General features: G+C 37.4%; 1 protein-coding gene across 12 annotated transcripts in view; it reads left to right on the forward strand.

The window, feature by feature from the left end:
- Positions 1-20,317, forward strand: part of LOC128738061 (patronin) — an 82,144-nt gene that overhangs the window by 39,585 nt on the left and 22,242 nt on the right. For 9 of the 12 annotated variants that reach the window (XM_053832887.1, XM_053832890.1, XM_053832889.1 and 6 more), the window contains exons 5-14: positions 1,852-2,005; positions 2,226-2,375; positions 2,444-2,544; positions 2,647-2,756; positions 4,420-4,611; positions 10,196-10,351; positions 10,416-10,538; positions 18,759-18,821; positions 18,983-19,474; positions 19,547-19,713. In XM_053832887.1, coding sequence (XP_053688862.1) covers positions 1,852-2,005; positions 2,226-2,375; positions 2,444-2,544; positions 2,647-2,756; positions 4,420-4,611; positions 10,196-10,351; positions 10,416-10,538; positions 18,759-18,821; positions 18,983-19,474; positions 19,547-19,713 — 1,708 coding nt within the window. The remainder of the gene's footprint in view (positions 1-1,851; positions 2,006-2,225; positions 2,376-2,443; positions 2,545-2,646; positions 2,757-4,419; positions 4,612-10,195; positions 10,352-10,415; positions 10,539-18,758; positions 18,822-18,982; positions 19,475-19,546; positions 19,714-20,317) is intronic. The other 3 variants (XM_053832888.1, XM_053832893.1, XM_053832895.1) reach the window with 2 other exon arrangements.

Here is a 20,317-nt window from a genome sequence, read left to right on the forward strand (position 1 = left end):
ACAGTTTTTTCGCACATTTGCTCTTCGTATTGCACCTCCCAAGCCAATGCTGAACAGATTTGAGAGCACATCCTCTTGCAACAGTCTATCCAACATCACGAAAGTGGCTGTGGTATCATCCGCTATTCTCTGATCAGCTTTATCGGTTTCATCGAAAAACCACGTTCAAACATATTTGCCACAACTCATTCTGCTTGACTGTATCGTACGCCGCCTTAAAATTCACAAACAGATGATGACTCAGCATGTTGCACTCTCGGACAGGGCAGAATTAATATTTGATCTGTTGTGGATTAACCTTTTCGAAGACCAGCTTGATATTTGCCAACAAACGACTCTGCCAACGTTCTCAATTTTTAGAACAATATACGATAGAGAAGCTTAAACACCGAAACACTTACATGCAAATTTACACTTTCTTGACTGAAGTTGAATAGATGAATATAATTTATAGTGGAAAAGTCGAAATCGATACTCCCTAAGCTATTGAGTAAAACTGACAGCACAGAAACACCCTCCGTAGCTAGTCTTTTTCATTCAAATTCTGAAATCAGTTCATTAATTTTTAAGTCTATAAAGGACAGACAAGCATTCTCAGTTAGTTTAGCACTAACTGGTATTCCAACAGTTTCTAGTCTCAAACTTGTGATTTGGTGGTAAAAATTTGTATATAACACTGAGTTTAATAAACAACCACCATTGACCCCAACCCAATTGGACAACCATTAAAAAATAAAAATAAAACAGAAACTACAGGAAAATTTAAAATATATCAGGGTGTTTTATTTCAAAAGAATTTAGTTTTTGGTATAATTTATCAAAGTAAATTTCACAGCATCGATTTGAGGTACGGCTTAAAGTATGCAATATTTTTTAATTTTCTTCATAAATCAATGGGTGATTATGCATAATGACGTTATGAAGTTGCTGTCAGTCATAGTTAGGAAGCATTAGCGTTATCAAAGATCGGTGTTAGCACATGTAAATTTAATTACGGCTTACCCCTGCAGACCTTTTCCGTTTATGATGATATAAACTCAAATCTCAAAAAATAAGAAACCTGTGCTGCATAATGCTCTCGTTTATGTGAATCGCAGAGCTTGTCATTTGTTTTATTATTGAGTTCTTACGTGTCTTGTAAAATTAAGTAAAAAATTTTATACACATAATTGGTTGTAAGACATAATATACAATACTAGTGTTTTCCTGGCGGTTCTGAAGAAGTTTATCTAACCACGGCTGGATAATATGATTCATTTTATGAGATCAGTAACTCATCTGAATAAAATGTTTATTATCCCGCGTTTTAATAGCGCGCTTTGCTATTTTGTATACACTACAAAACGTCTAAGATAAATTATTATACCTTCTTTTGTTTTGATAAAAAAAATTACGCCTTTGTAGACCCCTTTGGAAATCAGGATTTACAATTTACTGCTAACATCACATGATTTTACTTAAAAGCTATCACCAATGCATAATATTAGGATCAAAGCTATATATAAAACGCATAAATTTGTTTGCCTTGCACATTAGAAAACAAACCTGTTCGAAAAATTTCTGCGTCAACAAAAACTATTTCGATCAAAATCAAGCTAGTCAACACTGATTGAACGTGATCATCTACACGCGAAAAAAAACATCTGATCTTATGTTAACATACCGCAGTGGTACGGAAACGTAACCAATAACTCGGTTGTGGATTTAACGAGATGCGCATAAAAGCTAATATGGCAAGGCGTGAGATTATCGATGTTTCACTATTAACTAGTAGGATGCACCTCTAGAGGGGCTTGATGCCGGTTATTGGCTTCAATTTTCTTTAATGTATGCTATTTTTTTCCTCCGCAGAATATCCGGCCGCAGTGGGTCGCAACCCGCACAACACCACGAAGCTGCACTGCTCGGTTGGATTTCGCATGTCTGCAGTGCGCTGAAGCGACGCATTGACTACGAGGTGGCCAACGGAGGTGTTGCCGGTTCCTCCTCTACCGTCGACGAATACGTGAGTTTCCTTTCCATCCTTCCTTCCTGTCGCCATTCCATTTTGACTTCTTAATTTTATATTTCGATTTCATCACTGCTTCTCATCGCGTTGGTTTGCATATATGTACATTACTGCTTCTCCATTTTTTGTATGCTACTTTGGACAACATATCGATTATATTTCTATTTTAGCCTTTTCACTCACTCATTTATTTGATACTATTTTTTTCTTTTTTTAGGGTCAACGACTTCAGAGCCCGAACATTCCACCGGTTCGTGATATTCGTGACCTTTGCGACGGTGTCAGTTTAGCGTATCTAATATCGTATTATTGTCCGAAATTAGTTCCTTGGTCCAGTGTCAAATTCAACCACGTACCAACCATAGAGGTATGAAATACGGACAAAATTGTGTCGCAGAGTGACGTTCATTTTCCTTTCCGCATTTCTTTTTGCAGGACTCAATCCACAACATCCTCATAGTTAGTAATTTTTCAGAGCGAAGCTTGCCATATTCAGTGTTTCACATGACTCCAGAGGACATAACCTACATGCGGGGGTAAATTTTGATTTGATTTTGTTCACTTTTAACCTCTCATACCACAAATGCTAATGAATAGTTAATAACTTTTTCCAATTTTATCACTCATTTTCTCTGCAGGGCTATGAAGCAGAACTTAGTCGTACTGTTGGCTGATCTGTTCAATTTGTTCGAGATTCATCCGGCGAAATGTGTTTGTTATCCTGGAATGGAACAACAGCAGCTGCCGGGTAAGTTATTGGGAAGCATTTTACAGTTCTTTGTTCGTTCTTTAAAATAACCTATCGCGCGTGCACTCAATTTGAAATCTGAATCATCTGTGTCCATAATGTTTATTTCTCAATCACTTGTTCTCATGTTCGAATCCTGTAACTATCGGAAAACTCATCTGGAACATTCGAATCTCACGCTAAAATTTCTAAAGAAATCAGTCAGGACTCGTATCATAATAGTTACATCTTTGTTGGTTCAATTCATGTCATTGTCACAGTATTGATCGATGTCCATTAAATTTTGTTTATTAGATTACATTTTTTTTTTTTTCATTGATTAGTTAATTATATCATCCATAACAATCGATCCATTGTCCGGTTTGCAGTTATGATCTGAAACATTCCAGTTAGTAGGAGAGCAATTTATGTGTTAGTTATTTCTTTTTTGTACCCTGGTTTTGAACTCAGCTGTTGCCGTTCAGTATTTATTTCGCCTACCAAATATGTATCTACGGCCAGTATGACATCGACTCGAAAGTAGCTCCAGTGAAAATGGTCTGCTTTTATGTCAATATGTATTTTGGCAAGCTTTCGGTATTTGGCTCCATTCAAACAACAGGCATTGGACTTAATATCGTAATTGGCTCTATGGGTGATTGGTTAATTGGCTTTCGTTTGGCAAGCGAATTTTGTAAATATCATTTAAGTGTTTGTATGCTTTCCTAAGTTTATGAGGTATAGGCTTAATAGACCATTTATTTTTTCCTTCAATAGTTATGTTTAAACTTACATAACATGCTGCATCGTGATAATACATTATTAAAAATAATATATTATTATTTTGGCTTACTGAAGTAAAATTTACTATAAATTAGACGTAAACATCACTTGTATTGTGTAGAAGATCACCTCTTGGTAGTCAAAAATTGATTGAACAGTAAGAGTTGTACTTGATTTTACCCTTCACGTCGTTATTATTAGAGGAAAAATCAGAATTCATAAAGTACTAAAAAAATACACTGCAATTTATTCACAATTTTGTGATATGTTATATATAGGTGATACATTTGATGCAACTAAATTACATAAAAACAGGCAGTTTCAATCAAAATAATGATATATAAATTGAGTGCTTAAAAGATATTATATTCGGGAAAATAGTATAAGGTGTGTGGTTAGACATAAGAGAAATTTTACATTGATTACCAATGACATTAAGTGATTACACAGGGCAAAAAACATCATAAGCTTGCAACTACCAATTGTTCCTAAAATGGCTTTATTAAAGGGCCTAAAAATTACAATTCTCAATTTAACAAATATTACGAACTGGTCATCGGTTGTTTCTTTACTGCATGTACAAATGTTTCTTAGTTTTTTTTTCAGTTTGCTCATCCAAATTACTCTCACATTCGTCGTCACCTGTCATAACCTTCACTTCAATTTCGCAGGTGTACATCTTTCACGTTCAAAATTTTGCATCAAAAAAGTTATTTTCTCCCACTTCTAGCTTTATCTGCGAAGAGATTTGCCATAATATTTGTAATAATTACGATTATAATCTCATTGACGTGCTTTTGTACAAAAACTTCATTTCTGCTTGTATATTTTTCCCGCCGTCCATCGACAAAAACAAAAAAACAAACCACAAAAATCTATTGCTAACAATGTGCGTTCAAAGATTCCGGAACAAACGAGCATGGCATCGCGCATCGGCGCGGAATCGCGACCCACCAGGCCATCGTGTCCATTCCCGAGCTACGGTCCGGGCTCGATTCGCCCCCGGGCAGCAGCGGTAGTGGTGGTGGTGGTGGCGGCGGCGGTGGCACCACCGGCGCTAATGGAGCCTCCTCTTCTAGACCACCGTTTCAAGGTGCTAAACTGAAATCGGTCATTTCGACCAGAATTGCTTTCATTAAAGTTTTTTTTATTTTGTTTCCTTTGTAAACTATACCCTATGTTTCGGTTTGGAATTCCCATGATTATGATTTTATGTTCGGTCTATGTTTTTCTTCCTTTGTTTTGTTTCTCCGTTTTTGTGTGGGTTTGATTTATGTGTGTATGTTTCATGTCTCATTCGCTGCAATTCATTTTCAAGCTTGTTTCAATGATTTTTTTACAAATTATTATTTAAAAGAAATGAACACCATTACTGTGTTTTACCTAAGAATAACGACGTGCCAGTAGAGTATCTTAAATTTTTACTAGCTATGCATAAGAAGTTGTAGCTGTATTTAAATATGTTTTGTGTGTGACATTTTCTTTAAATTCCATAAATTGTTTCCTTTGAGTTTTTTTTACCTTTTTATCTGATTATCCTTCTTTCATTATAAATTTATCTTTTTTATGGGATAACGAAAAATAAGCCCATTTTACTCATTCATGTTAATTTAGCTGTACGTAGTATATTTTCTAGTTAGCATGTCTCACAAATCCGTAAGACGTAGAAAGTAGGATAGTGGCTATTAGATCCATTTTTTTTCTTAGAAAGCATTTTTGCATGACTGTACACTATGCCATTTTTCGATTAGTTCCACTAACCGTGATTTTAGTAGCCAGAAAAAATACAAGGCGAATGATTTGTCGTATTATTCACATTCAGTTGAGCAAATGAAAATTTTTAATGAATATCGATGTAATATAACAAGAACTGTAGTTCAAGAAGGAAACTCCACGATTGTGCAAATGTTGGTTCTTGTGCCCCTTATTATGTATTGATATTAATGCCGTTAATAATGAATCAAAATTTTGATATTGAATTTAACATATATCGAACAAACTGTTTGAATGGTTTGCTGTCTTGTATGTATTCAAGTTTTCTAAAATTTCTGTACAAATATTAGTTCAGAGTTAATATATTTGCTTTGAGAAAAGTCTTTTGAGTCCGACATAACGTGCAGTGCATTGCACTGAAAGTAGTCTTGAAACTTATTAAAGTTTCGTTGCAAAGAGCCAGTTTTAGTCTTTAATTTAGTAAAACCATGTTAACACTTCGACGGTTCAGCTGAATATAATCCACAGGGCAAGAAATATAAGGAATAACCAGCAAAAAATTATACCCATTCACAAAAACCAAGTGATTTTCAGGATTGAGTTCATAATTTGGACCTGATTTTTGAATGAATTTCATTTTGACCTAGACATCAGTTTGTATCTGAATTTGAACTTCAATTCGAATCAGAATTTAATCTTCTTTGTAGTTCTGAATTTGGATCAAAATTTGATCTGAACTTCATCCATTATTTAGATCTGAAATCGGGTTCAACTTTAGATGTGAATTTGGATTAGAATTTGAAGTAAATTTAGACTTCAGTTTGAACTCAAATTTGGATCATAATTTAAACTTGAATTTTACCGAAATTTGAACTGAATTGTGGCTTGATTTTGACCTAAATATAGACTTCGATTTGAACCCAATTTTAAACCATAATTTGAACCTCATTTTGACATCGATTTGGATGGACCTCAGAGCTACAGATGGACCTCAGTTTGAACATAAATTTGAACTTGAATTGGTAGATTAATTTAGTTGGATTTGGAATTGGATTTGTTTAGAATTGCATCCAAATTTGAGCCTGAGTATGAAGTTCATTTAGAACTTGAGTTTTCCCGTGAATTTAGACCTAAATATGAACGGCAATTTGACCTGAAATTAATCCTAAACTTGAATCTAAATTCGAATTCTAGTTGGGACGTGATTTAAATGTGGATCTAAAGTTGGATCATAATTTTGATTTGAATTTTTACCCCCATTTAGACTCTGATTTGGACTTGAATTTGACATTAATTTAGACCCTAATTTGGAGCTGTTTCTGAAACTGAATTTGGTCAGGAATTTGGAACTGAATATGAACCGAACTTTGTTTCTGAATTTGGACCCGGATTCGGGCGTAATTTTGACATTTATTTCGACCGGAATTTGAATCTGAATTTGGATATGAATTCAGACCTGGACACGAACCTAAATTGAAATCATAATTTGAACTTAAATGCTTTTTCTTCTTCAGCAGCATTGAGCTGAAGTGGCTCTTGCTGTATCAAGAACTTGGTCCTTGGCTGCTCATTGTCAATTCCTCAGCGTCTTGAAACTGAGCATTAATTTGGTCGAGCTGTCTAACGCGTTATCCCCTTCTATTCCTGCTTCCGTTGAGGTCCTAGAACAGATTTCGCCGTACTGTGGCCCGACATCCTCCCGATGTGACTGGCTCACCGTAGCCTCTCGACTCGACTTTCGCCAGATGCACGATAGAAATCTCTCCAAGGAGTATAACTCGTGCGGTGGCCTGTGCTAATCTCCGCTTTCCGTTTGTACTCCACCAAAAATAATCCACAACACCTTTAGTTCAAATAGGACAAGTGCATGTATATCTTCCGTAAGCAAAGTTACAATCGATAGTCCATAAACAGCAGCGTCAGTTTATTTGAAATCCGCCGTTCTCATGCTGCTCGTGAGCCTTAATTTAGACTTTAATTTCGTCCAGAATTTTTTATGACGATTTGAACCCAAACTTAAATCATAATACGAACCTGAATTTGGACCTGAAATTGGATCCAAACTTGGGCTTGAATTTGGCTAGAAGTTTGTTCTGGATGTAGACCTGGGTTGGGATCCGGACCTGAGTATGACAATAATCTAGATCCGATGTTGGACCTGTTTATGAACCTTGAGTTTTGTCTTCAATTTGAAATTAATTTATAACAGCTTACAGCAGTTTACAGCTAAATTTGGAACGGAATTTCCCTGAAATTTATTCTGAATTTAGACCCGAACTCAAATTCAAGTTTGAACCTGAACTTGAGGCAGAATTCGACTTGATTACAAATCTTCATTTGGGCCTAAATTTAGTTCATAATTTGAATTTGAATTTTGAGCCTTATTTAACTTGAATTTGAAATACCTGAAATTTGTCCTAAATTTAGACTTGAATTTTATATTAATTCAGGCATGAATTTGAACCTGTATATGAATCACGAATTTGGTTTTGAATATGGAACTCAACTTTCATCTGAATCGAAGACTCCAGAACTCATAACTGGGCATAGAAGAAGGTTCGCATATAAACAGCAAAGGACGATACTACTAACGCCATCTTTTATCCCAAGGGAGTTCTACTGCTATAAGTGTTAGTGATCGCAACCATCTGAAAGAATGTATGCGTGTGATGTTGATGTACGATGTCATACAATGATGTCAGTATAGTTGTAACACTAGAGTCATGGAACATATACAACTTAAAAGTTACCATCGTCATCCGTAGAGGGCGTACTGATCCTGTCCGTCGAGATTTGGCAGAGTGTCAGAGGGATGTCTGAATTTAGATTCGAATTCAGATCTAAATTTTAGATGTAGACCTAAATTTAGATCATAATTTGCATCTTAATTTAAGACCTAAATTTGGACCTAAATTCGATAGAGAATTTGACCTGAAATTTGTTCCGAATTAAGACCTAAATTTGGAGCGGAATTTGAAATGAATCTTCAGGGGGAATTGATTCAATTTTATTACAAGTTTTCAAGTTCAAGAGTTTTCCATTTTTGTATTAAGTGGAGGTCGAGAAAATAAAAAAATCTATTAGAGTTTTCTGTGAAAATAACATACCTCAACTTTATGAAATATCGTTATGAACCGAGTTCAGGAGGTTTCCCATGGGTGCTCCGCACATTTGTTTATAAAATTGGTTACTGCGTGAAATAATTTTCTTCCATACAAAATATTTGAAATATTTTTCACTTTGTTTTTCTAATTACTATCAATGTACCCGGTACGTCCTCATAGCTAGTGTTTCTTAAATAGTCGTGGTTGAATCAACTGGAACACATGGATACAATGTTTCCGTCAATTGAAACCGTTATCCATTTTGCATTGATTTTTTCCTCAAATTTTTAACAAAATCTCCTGTGATGGTCGGCCAAGAACATTTTATGACATGGATTGTAATTTTTTCAATTAATACTCGCACTACCGATACATTTTCTTTCATCGCTTGTTAATTTTTAGATCACCCTTCATCTTTAGAAGGATAGAGTTTGAACAATGACGGTATTTCCATACATCTTTAATGAAAGATTTGCAATCGTTCATCTATTTTTGTGGAGGATTTATTCATTATAGTCAGTTTATTCCATGATACCAATTTTATGTTCCTCATTTGCTTTTAAATAGCAGACGCAGTTTTCGCATTTCATTCATAGCCTGTATACCGGGTTTATTCTATTCCCGTCTGAGGCGAAATGGGACCGTTAGAATTGAGCCCGATTAAACGTAATCTTATGCGAAGAACCATAAGATAAGTTGTATATTACGATTACAAGCTAATTTTATTTCGCTACCTTTATTTTTTTTCATCCATTCAGAAAAGAAACAATTTAACCTGTGTTTCTCTTTTTTTCTGCATCCAAGAAGCATTCATCTTGAAATTGGAAAGCACATATTTTCTCACACATATCCATAATTCATATTACCCTACCGTCAAGTGTTCGTGGTCATCGGCGTTTTTATTTTTTGTAAATTATCTAGCTTACTCTCATCTCATCATTCCATTTCATTCACATTGTGGCACCCCAAGTTGGGTACTTCGCGCGCTCGCAGAAGTGCCCGAATGCACAAAACTGACCCACTTGAGGTTGAGCGCAGACTGCTCTGCTCCTCGTTTACGTTCAAAGTAGCTATGTTAGGTTGAAGAATGAAGATAAAAAACGATAGCTTGTTTCGAGAAGAGCTGACTAATCACTGTGGATGGGAAAATATTATGTCAAGTGAGTGTAATATTTTGCCAAAAACTATTTAGTTACATACTATGTGAACCACTTTTCCATTCAACATGAGCGTTAATTAAATCAGTTAAAGGTTTCGCAACTGAACTAAAGCTTGAAACTGTGTAAGCGAATTAAATTTCAATCGCAAAATGACAAACTTTCATCTGGGAAAACATCTTTATTTAGCAACGATGCTTAAACGTGTGTTGATTACACTAATTGTTAGCTGAGGAGGCCATTATGGCTCAAAACATTCATTGTATCTACTTTGTTTTAGTATAATATTGATATTAATTAGGGTCGCAATCTCTTTTATGATTGAGGTCAGTCGCCAACGCAGTCGTTCGTGAAGCGTGGGTTTTCTAAATATCATGAAACCGATTCTAATTAAACTAAATACGAAACAAAAATAATATCCGATTTTTCACTCAATCCTCATTTTGTGCACCTGTTAGAAAAATGTATTGCATGTATTGAAAAAAAAAACACTGTGCTTTGCTATCTTTAGTCTCGGTACCAATGTTTTGAATGCGCTTGTTGCATCTATCCTGAAACACAATGTTATCATGCCTTGAAAGCTGTCAGTTAGCTTCAATGTCTCACTTGATTTAGTTGAAAAAAAAAATAGATTCACTAATTACAGTCTCAAAAAAATAATTTACGCTTTATCTGTCTATCTACTTATTTTTCTCCGGAACAGTGGTACGTTCGCCATCCGCTAGTACACTACGCAAGCACGTATCAGCTCGCGATATGCAGGATCAGCAGCCACAGTATCCACAACACTCGCAGCAACAACAACAACAACAACAACAACAACAACAGCAGCAGCATCAGTATCAAGATCACGACGAAGGTAAAACGATACATTGTCAAATTAGTCTCTGATTCAACCAATTAATGGCTGTTTACTGTTTCAGGGTTTGTCGTCCATCGAAGTAAAGGAGTGCCAACGTTATCATCAATGCAAGAACCCCTGGTGCCGGCTCGAATACGACAAGCCAAGGAAAAGACCAACAACGATTCAAAGGCAGACGAAAGAGGTATGAACTGTATGTGTTCGTTTTGTATAGTACGACTTTCCTTGTTTTCCCCTTTCGCTGATCTTGGCGTTTTAGACTGATTTGCTTGCGTTCCATGCATTTAACATGTAGAATTAGCTATCGTTTTTGCACAAGGTAAAATTATCAAAAAAAAAAAATTTTTTTTTGACTTCCAAGATGTCATCAGAAAAAAGGTACGCATAATTAAAATGCACAGGTTTTGTACATAGCCCTGAAAGTCACAATTCATCATTCATCAAATATGTAGCATGATATCACACATTGTGACATGATTTGGTAGGTTTGAGATTAAGAAGATGTTCAGGTGGTTTGCATCACACCATTATATAATTTCTGGCTACGAAAAAACTTTAATTTTCACACTTTGTGACAGCCTCTAGGTTGACCGTCGTAGTCGTAATATGTTTAAACCCAGGTTTTCTTGTACCTCGACTATCGTTAGGAGCGTTACCCTAACACCGTAATTAGTACAGTAGATTAGTACAGTTACTGGTGGTGACTGACGGAATGTCATTCCAAAATTCTTGGCGATGCTATTACCTATTTCAGTCTCGTTTTTCTTAAGCTTCATTGCCCAGAGACGTTCATGGATATATGCTTTGGCAAAACGCTAAATGAACTACGTTTACTTCATGTGACTCCGTTTTTTAAATAGACTACCAATGCTCTAAAAATTTAGCAATGAAGATAGGTAAACTCAGTAGATCTGTATTAAATTTCTAACCGTTAGGGTATAGAATGGAATAAACTTGCAAACGAAGTTGCCAAATGTGGCTCTAACTCTCCTCTCAGCAGTTCGTTCTGTGAAACTGAATTGCGAATAATGGTGGTTTAGGAAGTCGCCAAGGAAGTAAATTACATAGCATCTGATCCAGGAACTCGGGGTATTCAATATTTCCTATTATGAAGCCAATTATAATTTAACGTTGCTGTTTGACTCTCCTGACTAGGGGTGTCTCCAGATTAAGCAACTGACAAATGGCCTGAATCACTCGAAAGAATAACTGGATCATTCCATGGCACTCCACAACTTTCTCATTTAATTATATAATTCGGTCAGGAGTCTTTTCGAAACAGATTACCTGTTCTACGCACTAATTATGGAGCATACGGTGCTGTCATCGATTTTGCAGCGTATATGTATCTTCCGGATGCAACTATCATCACATCTCACGTTCTCGAATTAAGAACTCTTAAAGCATATTTGAATATCAGTAGGACTATGTTCAAATTTGTTGATTTGTAACAAATGAATAAAATAACAAATACTATAAAGGTATAATTGCCTCCCAGTATAGGCGTCGAGGTACGATGTTGTCGTATGTTCGAATCTCGACTGGGAGAGGCTGTTAGAGTCAATACGATCGTTGCAGTGGCCTCACAATGGTCCTGTTCACCTGACTGTAAAACTAGATGGATAGGCAATATAACTTTGAACGACTATTCCATGTGACCGAAACAAGTCGCACGGAGTGGAAATCTGGTGGGCCTAATATTCAACCAGGATCCATTATCTTCTACACTGATGGTTCTAAATTAAACAACAGAATCGGAGCTGGGGTAACGGGCCCCGGAGTCAACATATCAATATCCATGGGCCAATGGCCGACTGTATTTCAAGCAGAAATACAGGCAATAATTAAATGTGCTACAGTTTATCTGCGGCGAAATTATAGACATGCAAATATATCTATATTTTCTGACAGCCAGGCTGCTTTAAAAGTACTGAAGTCAGTTTCGTGTTCATCTAAGCTGGTTTGGGAATGCATTTAATTGTTACGGCAGGTGGCCAAAAAAAGCACAGTAAGTCTTTTTTGGGTGCCTGGGAACTGGGGAATTGAAGGCAATGAAAAAGCGGATCAATTGGCAAAAGCTGGATCGATTAAACCTTTCATTGGACCAGAACCATTCTGTGGGGCCTCAACATGTACCCTCAGAATGGAATTGAATAACTGGGAAAAATCAATAATACATATGAAAAAATAATTTAACAGCTCGCCAATCAAAGCGATTTATATCTCCTGACAAAACAGTAACTCAGAGACTTCTTAGTCTATCTAAAAAAGATTCACGTACTTCCTGCGTCCTAGTAACGGGCCACTGCTCAAGTATCTATCACTTAAAACAGCTAGGCAAACTGGAAGATGACTTTTGTCGTGTTTATAACCTAGATTGCGAAGATACGGAACATCTGCTTTGTAACTGCGTAGCACTTTATCATAGAAGGAGCAAATTCTTTGGTGAGGGTTTAATACAACCCTCAGTTGTGAGGACAAGTTCTCCCAATAAGACAATTAGCTTTATTCGTTATATAATACCTTATTGGGACAATGCCATCAGTCAACAAGTGGAAATCACTCATATTAATAGCGATACGATACCTTGACGTGGCTTACAGTAAATAGGGGCCCGCCACAATAGATCAAATTACTGGTCGCAGTGGAGAATGTACCCAACAAAAAAACACCTGGCTGCGAAGTCTGTCGTATAAAAACAGAAGGTCGAGTTTCGATAACGGAATGTAGCACCTAAGCTTTGCTTTTTTATAAAGATATACTGCCTATAATCGCAGATCAGTCCCATCTGAAATATTTTTGAGAAAACAGCGTTTGAAGGTATTTTTCTTGTTTTGGTTATTTCACGTGTTGAGCGTAGTTTATTCCTATTTTTTCGACATAAAGGGTGTCCCACATCAAATTGCATCACGGGAAAAACGCTGTAGAACCTTACCTAGTTAACCGATCTTTTTCAAACTTTTGGACAATAAAATATAACCCATTAGTAATTTTTTGGCATATTTCATTCAGCTTTAATACCTTAACCGTATGCGCGCACCATACGTTTAACTCCGCTCATAAGATTCTGCACAAAATCTGGATGCAGCTTCTTCTGTATGGAAACCCACTTGTGCTTCATGTCTTTCTCAGATTTGACCTCTTTGAGATGTTTCCGTATTGCCTGCTTCATTATAGCCCAGTATTTTCCGATGGGCCTGAGTTCCGGTGCGTTGGGGACCTTCATGTCCTTGGGTACGAAAGTGACTCCGTTGACTTCGTACCACTTCAATACATCCTTTGAATATTGGCACGAAGGTAGATCCGGCCAGAAGATCGTAGGGCCCTCGTGCTGCTTCAACAAAGGAAGCAGACGCTTCTGTAGACACTCTTTGAGGTAGATCTGCCCGTTTACAGTCCCGGTAGTTACGGACGGCGCACTCCGTTTACCACATGAGCAGATCGCTTGCCAAATCATGTATTTCTTGGCAAACTTTAAAAATTTCTGCTTCCTTATTTGCTCCGGAACATCAAACTTGTGCTGGAGGTTGCCGACTCACAGTTGAGTCGATCCCGAGTTTTTTTTTCGATGTCCCGATAAGATAGTTGAGGATTTTCCAGGTGCTTGCGCAAAATCAATTCGCGACATTGCTTTTCGGGTGGCGCCATTTTTTCCAATTTTCGAAAAACTGACAGCGATAAATATACAGTGTAAACAATACACTCTAAACTACTTCTATTCAAATTTTCAAGAGAAAGTATCTATTGAGTAATTTTCTACAGCGTTTTTTCCGTGATGTAATTTGATGTGGGACGCCCTTTAAAATAATGAAATAGACCTTTACCATAACTTCTTCATCAAAACAGTGCATTTATTTGTGAATAAGGTAGAGACTGATATGCGATTACTTAGGCCATCGAGTATCAAAATAATCGCATACCAATGTCAGCTCTTCTCAGTCGCAATCGCTCTGTGATAGAAGTAGTTATGCTACGAATCGTATTTTTTCTTAGCTTTCCAATGGTGGTCTTAAAATGAAAATCGGTTGAGGTGCTCATGGTGGAAACGGCGATTTTTTTTTTCATAAAATCCAATATAGGTGCTAAATCCAAGATGACCGCCGAAAAATTTAAGTTTTACTTTATTTGAAAGTTCTGTTCTTCTTCTTTACATAATCATCCCATTTGTTAGTTGTTTCATTGCAAATTGCAAATTCAAATGTTTTGCTAAACATTCAATTTTTTTTAAACCATCGAGCCCCTTCGCGAGAGGTCCACTATTTCGAGATATTAAAAATTCTTATATTCTAACCATTTCCAACCATTCAAGTGCAAAAGTTACAATATTTGAAGACCTGCTGTCATTAGTGGCCCTGTTTTAACGAGAATTACTCAAGTAACTTTCGTATGATATTTCTTTAAAACAACCGTGTATTTATTAATTAACTGATGATTTTTAAAATCATAAAGCGTAAAAATAACAACAAATCCATTCTCAGGAAAAACATTTCGTGGGACTGATATGCGATTATTTTTAAGATGGGACAATTTGGCTCCATAATTTTTCTGACTTTTTGGAATAAAAACAACTTTTTTGTATTCTTAATTGATAGGAAACCTAAAAAAGAGAGAATCTAATATTTAACTGCAAATGCACTTGGACGGAGTAATTTTCCCAGAAACGGTTGCTGGCGTCATTAGCTATAGGCTAATCTTTGAGAAAAAATGCATTGATATGCATTTACGACTATAATTTATAGTTACATATCGCGAGCAACCTTTAGAGGATTCGTGGGTGTAAGTGAAAGATTCTCTTCGTATCTGCTCACTTTTACTTGTCATGATGACGTAAATGCATATCAATGGCGGAGCAGTCAATATATCCTAAAATCATTCTATCGAGGAACATGGCTTGAGCATTGGCACGTCTTCTCTTATTTAAGCAACCGGCAAAGTTCCTCATACGGGGGTAGGTTTCTGGGATTACCCCATGGAAGACGGTGCAAAGCGAATCGTAAAAAAATTCTGTACTGCTTCGATTTTGGCGATCCAAATTTGTTTATGAGAAGACCAGATCACAGATCCGAACTCCAAAACAGACCTTATAAGTGAATAGTACAATGATAGAAAACGGCACGGGTCACGGAACTCCTTAGCGATTAAAAAACAATCCAAGTTGCTTATTGGCTCTGGAGATAATGTCGTTATAATGTATACAAAAAGTTAGTCCGTTATTCAGGACGACACCAAGATTACGAATATGATAGTCCATTGTAACAAATATCTCGCCAGCTAAAAGCTATAGGCTTATTTTTGCGTCGAAAGGAGAAGGTGAAGCACTTTGAGATGCTGACGATTAGCATGTTACTCGAGTACCATTCTTTAAATTCTTTAAGTCCAATGCAGTCGGAATCCATTTCAATTACCTTAAAAATTTTTACATCGTCGGTATAAAAAGACCAACAGCAAAGTGGCATGAGAGCTGATAATTCATTTATAAAAAAAAGATGAGAACAGTGGTCCAAGATTGCTCCCCTGTGGTACGTCAAAGATGTTGCAGAATGAGTCGGAACACTCGGACCCGATCTTCACACTCAGCCTACGGTGTGTTAGATACGATCGTAGCCACTTGCAGCGAGGTCCGGAAACTCCCGGCTTCTCAAACCTTGCAAGGAAGATACCGTGATCCACCTTATCAAACGCTGCTTTCAGGTCCGCATTGCATCAATTCACATGCCTTAATTCATGTTGCGCATGCAGAACGAGACGAAATCAGCGAGATTCGTAGAGACTGAACGTTTTGGAACACCCATACTGGTCTAAAGAAATGTACCTAGTGTTGACAGCTAGTAAACAAAGCGTCATTCACGGTTATCTCAAGCATTCTAGAGCACCTTTATTCCCTCGATAGTTTTCAACGTTGCGCTTATCACGCTTCTTGTGTACAGGGTACATAACTGAATCTTTCCATAGGGTGGGAAACTTACAATGCTGGATTGAAGCATTGTATAGTGGATTGAATAGTGAAAGAGAGAGGTCTAACGAGAACAGTAGAACACTTTTTAAGGATGCAAGAGGGAATTCGGTCAGGTTCAGCCCTCAACGAATATTTTAGTTTCGATAATATCCTCAGTTACAGGAAAAAGATTGAGCTTGACGACTGCGTTAGGAGTGTTTCCAACAGCAGAGGCTTTGTTCTAAGGAATCAGGAAAACGATTCCAAGCCTGTTTAAAGTGTGTTGTAAAGAGGCTGCATTTATCGCGCGCAGCGTTGGTATACGATCGTCCAGAAACAGATCTAGGTACAGGCAGACCATTTTCGTTTTTCTAAGAGTTGACAAATTACCAGAATTTCTTCGGTTCTCTGCGAAGGTTTCCTTGCATTCGTAGAGTTTACTGTTTATTTATAAGAGGGTTGCAGGCTCGAAAATAACTACAGACACGGTTAAAGTGTCACTTAATGGCTTGGCAGCGCGATTTTTGAAATGCGCACAGAGCAGAAGATCTTGCATGTCTTAATCGACGAAGATGCGCGCTTCCACACGGAAGCTTGCGAGCGGGTCGACGTATGTTAACATAATTGGTGATCAAATTGTCCAAGGTGCGAATGAATTGATCAACATCAGCAGAAAATAATAAGGATCTGCAGTCGACCAGTATGTTTTATTAGTTTATCTGCATTGCTCAGAAATAAAAATTTTCAAATGATTTTCATTTAAAAACTTTTGAAAATGTTTTTATTTCAATTTCACTTTTCGTAGCGTATTACGTTTTTCCAAAAATGATGAATATATTTGCCGGTGTTTTTATGAATTGAAGCACCAAGCTTCGGAGTATTTCGTGTAAATATTTGGGGTACCTTTAAAAAAAATCCGGTAATATATCCATGAACTCTATCTTAGAAAAAAACTTTGAAATCATGAAACCTACGGGCTCGATAATAAAATTAAACGATGAATAAAAATATCAATCTAGCGTCTTAAGGTTTATGTCCTCTATTTAAATTCAGTTGGATCGTGATACTAACCACTGAACTGTCTTCTAGGCTTATCACCGGGCTGCGAAATCCGTTGATTGAGTTTCATGTGAGATGTGTGCAATCAAGGCTTATCGCGTTTCATCTATTGATTCGTTTTTAGTTTTTGCTTTCTCTCGATTCATTGTTGCTCTGTACCAAATCTAAAAGCAGGTGCTATGCTCATTATCCACAGTTTTCCGCCAATTGATGTTGAGGCGCTTTTGTTCTTTTGCTCTACCGTTGTTCGATTTTGCCGTTTCACACGATTTACTCTCTGGGAAGCTTTTAACATTCCTTCTATCTAAGCTTAATACGCCTGTTAAACCTGCAGCCAGTAGGTAATTAACATTTTGTTCAAGCAAACCACCAATTACGGGTGATAAATCCGTACGTTGCACATTGCATTACTAAAATGTAATGTTCATGTAATTCGAAAGAAAAAAAATCATCAGCTTTCCCTGTCATAGAGTGATGCTAACAATTAGCTTCCAGTCACATTTCAATAGTTTTGATTTGAACCAGAAGTAATAAATAACACGAAAGATGGGAAATAAATAACTACACCCTACAGAAATATCGTAAGGTGTGAGTAATCGAAACCAAACAAAATAACGTGCGTGATTGCACACTATAATACAATTACTGGAGGTGACTTTAAACAATATAAATCAGGAAAAATTAATGATTTAAAAAATATTCGATGTTTAAGTACATCTAAGTCGCTGAGCATTTTTGAATATACTGAAATAATTTTTGGTAAATCGTGAAACACTAGAGGCACAGCAGTAACCCTCTCTGTTATTCAAACACTTTTATATTTATCATCCCGACGATCAAAATCGCACCACTAGACGGCTTCGCACGCATGTTACTTCAATCAATAAAACCATCAACACACCGCTGGGCATAAATCATAGGCGATAGGCCATCATCACGGCACGGTGCATGGTCGGAAGTGCATAGTGGAATGTGCCAAAGCTACAGAAGCGAAGCGCGAAAAGAAATGAACGAAAATGCCTCAGTAATAACCCCGATCAGTTACGGGACGCAGCTCCAAGAAGCAACAATAGCTAAGTAGAGCTACTGCCGCTGCGCCGCTGCTGCTGTTGGGAGCTGCTGCTCAGTCAGGCAAAAGGAAAAAGCTGCGCAGTGAACTGAAAGGAAAATTTCTTGCGTGTGAAGGAAAGAAAGCGTATACCCTTCCGTCGCGCGCACTAACGTGTTAGAATTTCAAATTACCAGTCTCGGGTGCTGTGCTGTGCTGGTGTGGTGTCTCATGATTCGGGCTACTGTAGTCCCCGAACTGACGGTTATCTACCATGAAGCTTTTCAGTCTTGACGCATTTGATCACGCGCTCAATCGATGCATTTTCGTTGTTTTTAAAACTTTCATTACGATGCTTTTAGGCGATAGTATTCCTGCAGGTCGGCCCAGTAACTGGGATGAAACCCGGAAGCCGAGTTTTTCAGGTAAGTGCTACAGTGTTTCGTGCTTGTATCAATAGAGACTATGTATTATGCAATTTCTGGCTTTTATTTTTGAATGCTAGCTAAAAAGGCTTTTTTTTGTTATAATTCTAATTCAATTCGCACTCAAGATTTCTATTATTAATCTCCAAATTTTTCATTAGGTCGGCGTTCGCGACGCAACTCACTTAGTGAAGAATCTCAGCTGACAATCGAGAACTTTGGTGGCTCACAGGACCAATTGAACACGATCGGTCGCTTCGAGCGAGAACGCAAAATTTCCAACACTAGCCTAACGTCGGTGGAACCCGCCACTCCAGTGCGATCGTCTTTGGCCGATGCGCGTGGATCGATTCAGTTCGGCTACGATACCGACTCGTCTGGTAACGAGAAACAGGATCGAGATACTGAGAAACCGGTACCGACATTGCGGCGGCACAACAGCACCAATCTACATTCCAGCAGCGTTGAAAAAGACATTATCGATGGCGATATGAGTTCCAATTTCGGCGGTGTTGGTGGAAACGCAGGGTTAGTTAGTATGGCTGACGTAGAAGGTACTCCGCGAAGGAAAACATCCTTTGCGGGGATGCCTAGCGGAAACACAACAACTTGGCAGCAGCAGGCTATCAGCGTACAGAAAATCGATGATTCTGGTAGGTGGTGTTAAACGTTGTGAAATTTGATGTTTGTTTCAAGTGCTCGCTCTTTCTCCCGCTCAATTGCAGATGATACTCAACCAGGATACGAGGACGCCAGTAAGATATCCACCATCAAATTGAAACTGGAGGAGAAACGACGACTGATCGAGCAGGAGAAACGCCGGATAGAATCCGCCTGGTCCAAGCAGTTGCAAACGGTTGGAAAACAAGCCTTTTTACAAGCTATTAACAAGGTGAGAGGGGGCGTTGTGTATGCGGTGTGCTTTTTGTGCTAATATCTATATCTATGAATGAAACGGAAATTTGTTTTCCGAATGTAGCTATTATTTAGATCTATTCTGTTTATTCTGTTGGGTATACTAACATATTTACGGTTGATAATGCATCCATAGTAATGTATCATTAAGGCACTGTAATTCAACCGGGTATTTCTGCAATTTGCAATGTGATTATTTTATTTTTATCAAATCATAACGAACACTCTAGTAGTTTTGACATTTATAAAAATATTGGTAAATCTATCGTGTTGACAGCATGATTTAAATTATGACAGATGCCTTATTAGATTTATTTTGGTGTAGTAAGTTGATCGAACTTGTGGTTTGTTTCATTTGAATATCAGTTGAGTGCCGCATTTGAACTCGATCAGATCAAGGTTCTTTGATGTGATGGTATGCAGAAGCATATGATTGAACTGATTTCTAATATAGATTGCATTAGGAAATCGTGTTGTCGTCTAAGCTACAACCTGATCACGGTTAACGACTCGTCTAAGTTCTACGAGAAGATGAACCAATCTCGTAAGGGACGGCTGCACACCGCAAAACCAGACAAGTG

This window comes from Sabethes cyaneus, chromosome 2 (assembly GCF_943734655.1).
Source record: "Sabethes cyaneus chromosome 2, idSabCyanKW18_F2, whole genome shotgun sequence".
Taxonomy (NCBI): domain Eukaryota; kingdom Metazoa; phylum Arthropoda; class Insecta; order Diptera; family Culicidae; genus Sabethes; species Sabethes cyaneus.